The sequence below is a fragment of the Cucurbita pepo genome, chromosome 18 (assembly GCF_057944985.1).
Source record: "Cucurbita pepo subsp. pepo isolate OVF chromosome 18, ASM5794498v1, whole genome shotgun sequence".
NCBI lineage: Eukaryota > Viridiplantae > Streptophyta > Magnoliopsida > Cucurbitales > Cucurbitaceae > Cucurbita > Cucurbita pepo.
Window position 1 is genome coordinate 6,958,871 of NC_141815.1, and position 12,012 is coordinate 6,970,882.

General features: G+C 35.9%; 1 protein-coding gene and 1 pseudogene across 2 annotated transcripts; one reads left to right on the top strand and one right to left on the bottom strand.

Annotated features, from left to right (window-relative positions):
- Positions 1-211: 211 nt before the first annotated feature.
- On the bottom strand, positions 212-2,227 carry LOC111780072 (calmodulin-7). The gene is made up of 2 exons (XM_023660348.2): positions 2,056-2,227; positions 212-967 (listed from the first exon to the last, which is right to left on the bottom strand). Exons 1-2 carry the CDS (start codon positions 2,129-2,131, stop codon positions 594-596), a joined length of 450 nt encoding a protein of 149 aa, XP_023516116.1. The 5' UTR covers positions 2,132-2,227; the 3' UTR covers positions 212-593.
- Positions 2,228-6,394: 4,167 nt separating this feature from the next.
- Positions 6,395-11,023, top strand: LOC111780690 (E3 ubiquitin-protein ligase RZF1-like; annotated as a pseudogene). Its single transcript, XR_015413908.1, has 4 exons — positions 6,395-6,551; positions 7,966-8,344; positions 8,486-8,847; positions 9,180-11,023. The product of XR_015413908.1 is annotated as an E3 ubiquitin-protein ligase RZF1-like (transcript).
- The last annotated feature ends 989 nt before the right edge of the window (positions 11,024-12,012 follow it).

The following is a 12,012-nucleotide window of genomic DNA, read 5'->3' on the forward strand; positions in this document are numbered from 1 at the left end:
GTGAAATACGATTCTGTTCTTGGCAGAATGTACAACTTCAACACAATATTTTTTTTTTTTAAGACTTGTTAGTTTGATTTTGCAAATGAAAATTTTAATTTTGGAATAAAATCAACTCAATTGCCCAGAAAAATATAATAACAGGTGATGAAAGAAATTCCCAGCCAGTAAATATTGAAGTATTAACAACAACATTCATGACTGATGTTGATGAGCAAAAAGAAATGGATTCATTGAAATGTACTTGAACTGATATTCCCAAACACAAAAAGAAGAAAGCAAATATTAATAGAAGACTCCACCACTATCTAATCTACTGAAAAAGGAAAAACAAAAAGGAAAAGGAAACAACAGCAAACAATACCCGCATACAGTACCATAAATTATGCAAACAAAGAGAGTAAAGATAACAGAAGAACCAAAGTAAAGCTAGTAACACGAAGAAGAAGAAGAAGAAGGGTCCTACATAGAAAGTGTTCCAGTTGGGGTATATAGGTGTGCCATGGAACACAGTTGTGCTAACCTCTCTCTCTCTCTCTCTCTCTCGGTTCTTAGCCTCTATAGGTTCTCTTCTTTCACGTTTGATCCATTTGTCACTTGGCCATCATGATTTTAACGAATTCCTCGTAGTTAATCTGGCCGTCACCATCCACGTCAGCCTCACGAATCATCTCATCGACCTCTTCGTCGGTCAATTTCTCACCAAGATTTGTCATCACGTGGCGGAGTTCAGCTGCAGAAATGAAACCATTCTGGTCCTTGTCAAACACACGGAAGGCTTCCTTCAGTTCCTCCTCAGAATCGGTGTCTTTCATCTTTCGAGCCATCAGATTCAGAAACTCAGGGAAGTCGATGGTTCCGTTACCATCAGCATCCACCTCATTGATCATGTCCTGCAGCTCAGCTTCGGTTGGATTTTGGCCAAGTGACCTCATCACAGTCCCAAGCTCCTTGGTGGTGATACAGCCTGCATCCCAATGTCAAATTATCATAAATCATGGAGACAGATCAAAATAACCTAAAGAGAAGCCAAGAGAAGAGGCTAAAGATTCCAGATGGTTTATCAATTTATAGAAAAGAAATTGGTTTTCAAGAGATTGGCAAGCATGAAACATACTATGAACAGTCAAAGTTCAAACAATGGGAAAAACCATATACCAGGAAGGAAACATGATGCTCATAGATCAGTAAAACCATTAAACGAACTTGTATAATTTATTACTCAAGCAGAGATGGCATACAAAATAGCTCTTCGCCAGAAATTCCTAAGGTTATAGAAGCAAAGGAAACCAAAAAGTATAATTTCCATTTCCATTTTTCAGCAAATAGTTGGACTCAGTCTAAGAGTAAACCATACGCATTTCTCGCCTACCGAGTGCAGGTATAAATTTGCACTCAAACCTTGACTATCCATATAGATTGCGACAGTTTCACCAGCAACACATTTGGCAAAATCACAACCGTCAACAAATCAACTAGTCAGAGTTGACAAGGAAAATTCCAGTCCAAGCTGTAAAACCTCTATGAAACAAAAGAAAATGAGCAACAGCACTTTTTCTCATTCCAGAAATCCAATTAGCAAAGCACACAACCATATCTTAATTGCCTAGAAAAAACTTGCGCATGCACAAAACATCATCGACCACGAACTAAGCAGAATCATTTCATAGACATCTCTCTCCGACACTCCATTACAAGATCGCCGTCCAAACCGAACTCCATGACCAAAAAACAACACAAAACAAATAAAGTCAACAGCGCAAAAGAGAACACAGCTCAAACACGCAACAGTCAGATCACAGCAGATCCAATCCACAACGCTAAATCCTCAAACAAAACTCACAAAAACATCCAAACCAGCAGCTAAAAAAAAAAAATCCATCGCACTACCAAAACAACCTCGAATTCAACCTAAACCCTAGATCAAACACAAAACACCACAAAAACAACAAAACAGACAATCAGATCTGAAAAATAAAGCTGAAAAACGCATCAAATGAAGGATAATTAACAAAAAGAGCAGAGAGAGAAAAAAAGAGATCTGAGAAACGAGACCATCGCCGTCCTTGTCGAAGAGGCTGAAGGCCTCCTTGAACTCGGAGATCTGATCATCGGTGAGCTGCTCAGCCATAGTCGTCGACGGAAGAGGAAGAAAATATCAACGAGAATCCAAATCCACAGAGGTTTTGTAGAAAGAGGCAAAAAAGTCGATCTGAAGAGTCTTTCTCCAAAATGGCGTAGGAAAAACCGGAAATGTTGTGAAATTGGGCCACACGTGTCATATTCGCACGCCGCCGAGGGACTAAGCGCGCCAATTGGCTCCTCACACGTGCGCAGTTTCTGACTGGATAAGAATGTCATAAATTAAATACAAATATAGTTGGATTTTATATTAATCATTTTATTTCTTTTTGTTAAAATAAATATAAATATAAATATAATTTCACAAATTTAGTGCCTAAAATTTAATTTTTTATATAGATTTAATTCTAAATCTTTTAAAAATATAATTTTTTTAAAAAATTAATTAATTTATTACATATAAATTTAAATTTTATATTTATATAATAAATTTTGATATTTATAATTTTATAAATTTTAGAGACCATAGGATTACATATATTTAAATTTAAAAGAAATTCAAAAATAAAAATCTATAAATGATTTAATTTTTAGTCTAAATTTATATTAATTCACGAGCATTATATCAGATAAATTAATATTATATTAATTCACCAACTGTATTTAAGCGTTAGAATTTGTGTAACCGGATAATATTTTATTTTTTAAATAAATTTATGAAAAATAAATATTGTATAAAATATGGACTAATTAAAACTTTATGTTATTTTTTAAAATTAAAAAAAATGAAATTCTATTTAACTTATTTAATGTATGAAATCTAATATCAACCTTTTATAGATATTTGCTATTTTGTAGACATTTATGAGGTGGAAATGGGTAAGGGTATTTTTGTCTTTTCCTATTCTAGGTACCAGAATAATTAATTCTTTTTGACATTTTATATACCTAAGAATAAAGTTGGATTCTATATGTTCTTTTCATGGAGGGGTATTCTAGTCCAGAATAATTCTTTTTAATTTATTATTCGTTTTATTAATATCTTTATCTTATAGAAAGTAGATTCACCTATTTTGGAGACGACCCAGGTTGTCGTTTTTGGTTCTTTTATTTGTTTCCACATATTTTGATCGTGGGTCATATCCGACATTATGCTCCTCACCTCTCTCGAACCCTTGTCGTCTCCCTCACGTTCGTCTCCGAGTTTGCTATTAACTGCACTATCTTTTCCTCTACCCCTCACCTATGTAGCACTCCTGCCGCTCCTCCCTTCGTTTGATCAGCCCATCACTGCACCTGCATATCGTAGGTACAGTTGCCACTCTCTTTCTTGATTCCGCTCTCTCTCAACCTCTCACTTTTGGGTTCCCCTCACCTATAAGTCTTGACCATTGTAGCACCCCGTCGTTCCTCCCTTCGTTTGATCAGCCCATCACTGTACCTGCATATCGTAGGTACGGTTATCTCTCTGTCTTTCTTGATTTCGCTCTCTCAACCTCGCACTTTTAGGTTCCCCTCACCTATAAGTTTTGACCATTGTAGCGCTTGTCGCTCCTCCCTTTGTTTGATCAGCCCATCACTATACCTACATCCCCACTTGATCACCACACACACTAGACATGTTAAGAATTGTTTGTTGCACACATAATGTGCTGCCTTAGCTCTCAAATCTTCGTTCTAATTTGATTCTCTAGCTCTATTCGACGAGATTCATTCAACTGATGGCTAATTTGAGGTGTTCGAACTTGTTATTAAGATATGTGGCTTTGTTGTTTGATGACATTTGAGCCAAGTGTTCGTAGTAGTTCGTGTTGTATGTGATGGTTGTGAACAACTTTTTTTATATAGAATTTGATGCATATAGTGCATGATCGAAGGTTTTTGTGGCATTTATCCATTTGTCTCGTGATTTTTTATGTGATAATGACTCGACTCCACTGATTGGGAGCTAAGTTTTATTAGTTGTACTAAAGCACATCAAATGTTTTTAACATAACAGATTTAGGTCTTTAAGTTTCACGATGAATGTTCTTGATTGCATATGCGTGTCTAAGCATACGCAAGGAGTTACTTATTGAGAATTTTCATACTCGAACGGAGGTATTTAAAAAACCTGATGACAATAAAAGTTCAATCAATTCAACCTAACCTGTGATGTCCCAGGTTGGGGAGAACAAATCACCATTTATAAGGGTGTGGAAACCTTCCCCTAGTAGACGCGTTTCAAAGCCTTGAGGGGAAGTTCGAGAGGGAAAGCCCAAAAAGGACAATATCTACTAGCGGTGGATCTGGGTCGTTACAAATGTTATCAGAACCAGACACCGAACGATGTGCCAGCCTTCTTGTTGTTCCCCGGAGGGGGGTAGACACGAGGCGGTGTGCTAGGGCCCCAAAGGGGGTGGATTTGGGGGTGGTCCCACATCGATTGGAGGAAGGAAAGAGTGCCAGAGAGGACGCTGGGCCCCGAAGAGAGGTGGATTGTGATGTCTCACATTCGTTGGGGAGGAGAACAAATCACCATTTATAAGAGTGTGGAAACCTTCCCCTAGCAAACGCGTTTTAAAGCCTTGAGGGAAAGCCCAAAGAGCGTTTTAAAGCCTTGAGGGGAAGCCCGAGAGGGAAAGCCCAAAGAGCGTTTTAAAGTCTTGAGGGGAAGCCCGAAAGGGAAAGCCCAAATAGGATAATATCTGCTAGCGGTGTGGATCTGGGTCGTTACATAACCCTTATGGTTTGGGTTGAGTCATCGAATTAGTTTGGTTTGAATAGAACCAACCCGAATTAATAGTTAATTTTAAAAAGTACTTTGATACAATTATATATAATAATATTTGAAAAAAAAATGTCACGTTAGTTCTCATTACCTGTTCCTTAGATTCCGCCGAGTATGCTCTAGCTGTTAAAAATGAATCATTCAATTTTAAAAATTACATTAAATTTAATACAATTTTAAAATAGGGAACTTTCCTTTAAATAATAATAATAATAATAATATTGGAAAAAAAATGTCACGTTAGTTCTCACTACCTGTTCCTTAGATTCTGCCGAGTATTCTCGTTAAAACAGAATCATTCAATTTTAAAAATTACATTAAATTTAATACAATTTTAAAATTGGGAACTTTCCATTACAAAAAAAATATAATAATATTTGAAAAGAATTTACAATTTGCAAAAAAAAAAAAAAATGTCACGTTAATTTTCATTATCGGTTCCTTAAATTCCCCGAGTATTCTCGAACCGTTGAAACAAAATTATATTAAATTTAATACAATTTTAAAAGAGAAATCTTACCATAAAAAAAATATAATAATATTTGAAAAAAAAAAGTCACGTTAGTTCTCACTACCAGTTCCTTAGATTCCACCGAGTATTCTCGGACGTTGAAACAGAATTATTCGATTTTGAAAATTAGACGGAAAACTTACCATAAAAAATATAATAATATTTGAAAAGAATTTATAATTTGTAAAAAAAAATGTCACGTTAATTTTCATTACCTATTTCTTAGATCCCGCCCGGTATTCTCTAGAGGTTGATACGAAATTATTCAATTTTGAAAATTACATTAAATATATAAAATTTTAAAATAGGAAACTTACCATAAAAAAAATAATATTTGAAAAAAAAATGTCACGTTAATTTTCATTACCTGTTCCTTAGATCCCATCGAGTATTCTCAAGACGTTGAAATGAAATTATTTAATTTTAAAAATTACATTAAATTTATACCATTTTAAAATAAGAAACTTACCATAAAAAAATATAATAATATTTGAAAAGAATTTACGATATATATATTTTTATTTTAGCTAATTCTATATTTATTTTTCATTATTTATTATTCAACAACTTTTATAAAAATAAATAAATAAAACTTTAAATTTTTTATATCACATTTTACTTTTATTAAAACAAATGAATAAATAACCCGAACAATCTAATTTAACCTAACTCAAATATTTTATGGTCGGGTCGAGTTGGTTCATTATTTAATATTCGAATATTTGAATTAGGTCTGAAAAATGTCTCGACCTAAATCAACCCATGAAAATCCTTAATTAAATTACGGATTTTTTTTTTTCAAGTCCATATCTATTTAGTAATTAAATTTTAAAAGTACCTAATAAATAAATTTTAAAAATATTTAATATGTCTCTCGATTTCTAATTTTTAAATATAAAATTAAATTTTACTTTTAAAAATATTGAATTAGTTAGATACGAAATAAAATAAAATAAAATAAATTTATTAAGTTTAGAAATATATTAAATATTAAATGAAAAAATATATGAGAAAATGAAATAATTGGAAAAGTAAATTAGAATCAGTAAATCGGAACTGTCTCTTGGCCCCGCGGGCAATTTTGGTGCTCAAGGTTCTCTCGTTCTCTCCCCCCTTTGATCCAATCTTCACCCACTGTTCTTGATTCTCCCTCTTCCGTGGCTTTCCGCTGCTCCTACTTCAGCACCAGTACGTCTTACTGTACTTCAATCTCTGTTCAATTTCATATTAGGGATTGATATTTTTGTTTCTGCATCTTTCGTATTTTGATTTGATTCTATATTCGGAGCGTTATTGATGCTTGGTGCACGAAATTATTCTAACTCAGTGACTGATTTGATATCTGGCGTGTATTTTGGTTAATTTATATGATTTTGGAGTGTTTCCTTAAAAATCTTATGGAGAATCTCAATCGAGCGAGGGTTTGAAAGCCTCGTTTGAGTGATGATTCTGATTAAGGAGATGGTGCCTGTAATGAGGGATATTTCCTCTCAGGTGCAGCAGATTGTCTCCTTTGCTTGTGTGAGTAGAGGAATGTGGCTATTTTACGGATTGTGAGATCCCACATCGGTTGAAAAAAGTAACGAAGTATTTGTCATAAAAGTATAGAAATCTCTCCCTAACAGACATGTTTTGAAAACCATGAGGCTGACGGCAATACGTAACGGGTCAAAGCGAATAATATCTGCTAGCGGTAGATTTGAGATGTTACAAATGGTATCAGAGTTCGACACCGAGCGGTGTGCCAGCGAGGACGCTGGGCCTCCAAGGGAGTGGATTGTGAGATCCCACATTGGTTGGAGAGGGGAATGAAGTATTCCCTAAGTGTGTGGAAACATCTCCCTAACAGATACGTTCTAAAAACTGTGAGGCTGACGGTGATATGTAATGAGCCAAAGCGGACAATATCTGCTAGCGGTGGGCTTGAGCTGTTACACGGATGCTGCATCAAGAAGTTTGTCAGAAGAAATGGGGACAGTGAATGTACTCCTATTAATTCATGGCTATCAAGTTGAAATTATGGAGTTTTTGGCCTATCTGAGTGCAATTACTTTATATAAGCCACATGAACGTATTTGGGATTTGCCATTTTTGATAGTTAAATTACATTTTTAGCTTTTATATGTTTCCATTTCTGTTCTTATTTTTTTCTTTTGTTTATTGTAGCTTACCAAATACTCTTAGCAATAGTCAATAGTCACAAATCCAATGTAGCATCATCCATTTTTCAACCCTAAAAGAACTTTAAACATTGACCCAAATTGGTATTTTTCAAGTAATATAACCTTATAGTATGAATCAAATATCTTTAAAGTAAATGGACCAAATTGATATATAGGTCAAAATATAGGGAGTAAAATGCAATTTTACTCTGCCTTTTTCTTCTATAGTGAGTATTCAATCCGTGAGTAATATCCTTAGATTCGCTTCCAGCTTAATTGGATGTCGCTTCCTTGTCTGGGCTAAGCTTATACAATATTAATCCTTTTTCATATTCTAGGTTCTCTTTTTATGCAGGTTCATAGCCTTTTTTGTCTGTGATGCAACCTTCATGCCATTTACTTTACTAGTTTTTCTTTATCTTTTACGATATTGTCACCAGATATGTCTTCATTTTACGGGCATTTACTGAGTTTCCGGCCGTCAGGGCAAGTGCTAGGCCCTGATGAGTAGGAGGGCGCGGTGGTCGCTGCAAAACCTTGGGAGTGATCTCGGGCGGAGCAGCCATCATTGCAGATTTTGGTGGTAGTAGCAAATATTCAAATGAGAACTTTGAAGACCGAAGAGGGAAAAATTCCATGTGAATGGCACTTGCACATGGGTTAGTCGATCCTAAGAGATGGGGGAAGCTTTATCTAATAGCGCAATAGCGCGAGCTTTAAAAGGGAATCAGGTTAAAATTCCTAAACTTGGACGTGGTGGCCGACGGCGAAGTTAAACTTGGTTATTTGGTTTTTTTTCCAAATTGTATTCTATGAACGGTCAGATTATTCTGTGCTTAGTATTTTTTTTTTTTTTTTTTTTTTTTTTTTTTTTTTTTTACATACGTTAATCTATTGTGTGTAAACGTTTGATTTTGTCTACAAAATTGATTTTCTTAACCAATTGACATTTCATTGCAGAATCCTCTACATGTAGGAACAAACCTGGGCTTTTCTTTCAACTGTTGCAATGGAGAGGCAGATGTCGTCTGATGGCGACGACACCCATTGGTGCTATCAATGCAGCCATTTTTTCTGGCTTAATGGAGAAGAAATAGTTTGCCATTATTGTAATGGTGGTTTCATTGAAGAACTTAACAATGCACATGATGAAACGGTTCAAAATGACTAATCCAGACACAGAAGAAGATCTTTCAACCGAAGTGCCTCCAATTTTTGAAGTCATGTTTGCATTGATGGGGCGAAGAATCTCCTATCCAAGATTTGATCTTCTTGAGGCCGTCAATGCTTTTACCAGCGAGAGAATGGCTGGAAGACTTGATGTGAGATCTCACATTGGTTGGGGAGGAGAACGAAACACCCTTATTAGGGTATGGAAACGTCTCCCTAGCAGACGCGTTTTAAAAACCTTGAAGGGAAGCTCGAAAGAGAAAGCCCAAAGAAGATAATATCTGCTAGCGGAGGGCTTGGGCTGTTACAAATGGTATCAGAGCCAGACACCAGATGATGTGCCAGCGAGGAGGCTATTCCCCAAATGGGGGTAGACACGAGGCGGTGTGCCAGCAAGGATGCTGGGCCCTGAACGGGGGTGTGAAAACTCCCTACCAGACGCGTTCCACTCAAGGGAAAGCTCAAAGAGGACAATATTTGCTAGTGGTGGGCTTGGACCGTTACACCTGACTTCGACGTTAGGAGGCGACCCAGTTCTGTCCCAGGGCAGAATTTGGATTCTTTCAACACTTTTTGGTTATTCCATGAACGCATGCCTGGTATGACTTTTGCTAGCGTCACTCCAGAAGGTAGATCGAGTCAGCGTACGGGACTCGAAGAGTTAGCTGCACAGCTTTCCTTGAATGAACACAGGGATTCAGTTCCAACTCCTGCTTCCAACTCTTCTATAGAAGCAATGCCTACAATCAAGATTGGCCAAATGCACCTTGCAACCAACTCTCATTGTCCAGTCAGAAAAATTTGAGCTGGGATCTGAAGCCAAAGTGATGCCATGTAACCATATTTATCACACTGATTGCATTCTTCCTTGGCTAGTCCAACACAAGACTTGCCCGGTATGTCAGCTCGAGCTGCCTCAGCAGGATAGGGGAGGGAACAGCAGCAGCAATACTTAATTCACAAATGAGAGAGAGATTACTCAACAAAATCTGAGGATGCTTCGATTCCCAGATGTTTTTGCTCCTCGTCGAATCACTCGTTTCAGCAGTGGGATTCATATAAATGGCTTATCTACAGATTAACAACATGATAACGAGACGAGGTACCCCTGAATAACTTTTTGATTGCCAAGTCTATTGCTTTTCTCTACCTGAGCATGATATGTGAAGCCTATGTTCTAATGCGGCAATATTTATAAGAATCAGCTCTCAAGTTAGTGATATCTAGGGCTGTTCTTTTTTGTTTCTTTTCTTGTGTATAGTGATATGAAAAGAAAAGAATCACTATCTGTTACGATGACTTGCACTAGTAAAAGGGGTTCTAGAGCTGAAATCATATAAGTATAGTTATATATGTTGGGGATTGTTGGGACTACCTTGGCTAATTTAGGGAATGATCGTGAGTTTATAAGTAACGAATACATCTTCATTGATATGAGGCCTTTTGGAGAAGCCCAAAGGAAAGCCATGAGAGCTTATGCGTAAAGTGGACAATATCATACCGTTGTGGAGATTCGTGATTCCTAATATGGTATCTAAGCCAGCCCCTAAAGTTAGCCATGTCAATAGAATCCTCAAATGTCGAACAAAGAATCGTGAGCCTCGAAGGTGTAGTCAAAAAGTAACTAAATTATCGAGCAAATAGTGTACTTTGTTTGAGGGCTCCAGAGAAGGAGTCGAGCCTCAATTAAGGGGAGGCTCTATGGTATACTGTGTTCGAGGGGAGGATTGTTGAGGATTGTTGGGAAGGAGTCCCACCTTGGCTAATTTAGGGAATGATCATGGAGTTTATAAGTAAGAATACATCTTCATTGGTACGAGGCCTTTTGGGGAAGCCCAAAGGAAAGCCACGAGAGCTTATGCTCAAAGTGGACAATATCATACGATTGTGGAGATCCGTGATTCCTAACAATATGTTCTACAGATCGATATAGAAAAGCTGTTCTGATTAGTGAGCTTCAATAATTAGAAGATGAGATTTATATGGGCAAGATTTGAAAAGGAGCAAGAGATTTGATTTTGTGTTTATATGGTTATGCATTTTGGCATTCACTTATTGCATCTAAGATTCTCACAGATGGGCTGAAATGACAATTGCTTGTTTCTGACTTCTTTTTTCCTTTTGAAGTATCTTGATTTAACCTCTTTTCCCTTTGTGTCGCTCTATTAAGCACGATGGGATAAAAAGATGCTTCGAGATATGAAAATTTGAACCTTCAACCTTAAGAGGAGTACAAGCAAATTACCGTACAACTATGCAACGTTTAATAGTTGTCATAGAATAAATATAAATGTGGCGTATATATTCATATATAATAGCTTTTGACAATACGTGATTGTTTGATGGTTTAGATTTATCTTCCGAAGGCTCGTAATAATGTTTTCATATTTAATAATTATTTGATTATTTTTTATTTGTAATTTACACATTGGAAGAATAATTATAGAACAAAAAAAAAAAAACAGAGATAGATGATGATCATATGTGATTGAGTTTTATTTTGAGTGAATAATGAACTCCTGTTTAAGAGGATTTGACGTGTGTGTTAATAACTAGTATTGACACAATCGCAATTTTGAAGGCAGCGGACTAGCGATTGTGCGGCACTCACTTTCCAACGACAAGTGAGCTAAGCCAATTTGTTCTTGCGTCGCCTACGGCCAAGCGACTAATGATCGAGCCTCTAGCCTCGGTTTTAAAAGAAGGTTTTAGAAAACGAGGGTAGAGAGAGATTTTAGAAAGAGACGTTATATAAACAAGCAAGAGAGAGATAACAACGGCTTAACATATATAACCTTGGATAAGGGGAGGATTTGCACGTGTGTGTTAATAACTAATAACTAGTAATGAATTTCTGCAACCTTGGATAAGGGGAGGATTTGCACGTGTGTGTTAATAACTAGTAATGAATTTCTGCTTTTAAAAGTAAATCCTGCTGCGGACTTTTTATAGTTCAATAATTTTTTTTTTTTTTTTTTTTTTTTTTTTTAGGTTTGTCTAACTAGGGAGCTACGAATAAAATCGTAAGATGAAATTCACTCTTTAATATATGAATTTCTGTTTATCGCTCTATTAATAATAGATGTAATTATTTTGACTCATTTATAATTACGAGTCATCTATAATTACTAATTTTAATTATTTATTTTCTATCGCTCAATGATGATATTTGACGGATCATATCTGGAAAAAAATTAAAATAATATTTTCATTAAAATAAGAGATATGTGCATTCAATATTGAAGTGATTAATGGTTTCTAAGTTATAGTCCATCAAGCGGAAGAACTCAAAAAAGAAAAGTAAACTTTGCGAGCTC

Bases quoted from the DNA above. Each gene is read 5' to 3' on its own strand.
- LOC111780072 (XM_023660348.2), bottom strand. From the start codon at position 2,131: ATGGCTGAGCAGCTCACCGATGATCAGATCTCCGAGTTCAAGGAGGCC. The intron at 968-2,055 runs GTCTCGTTTCTC...ATTGGGATGCAG, and splicing joins CTTCGACAAGGACGGCGATG to GCTGTATCACCACCAAGGAG.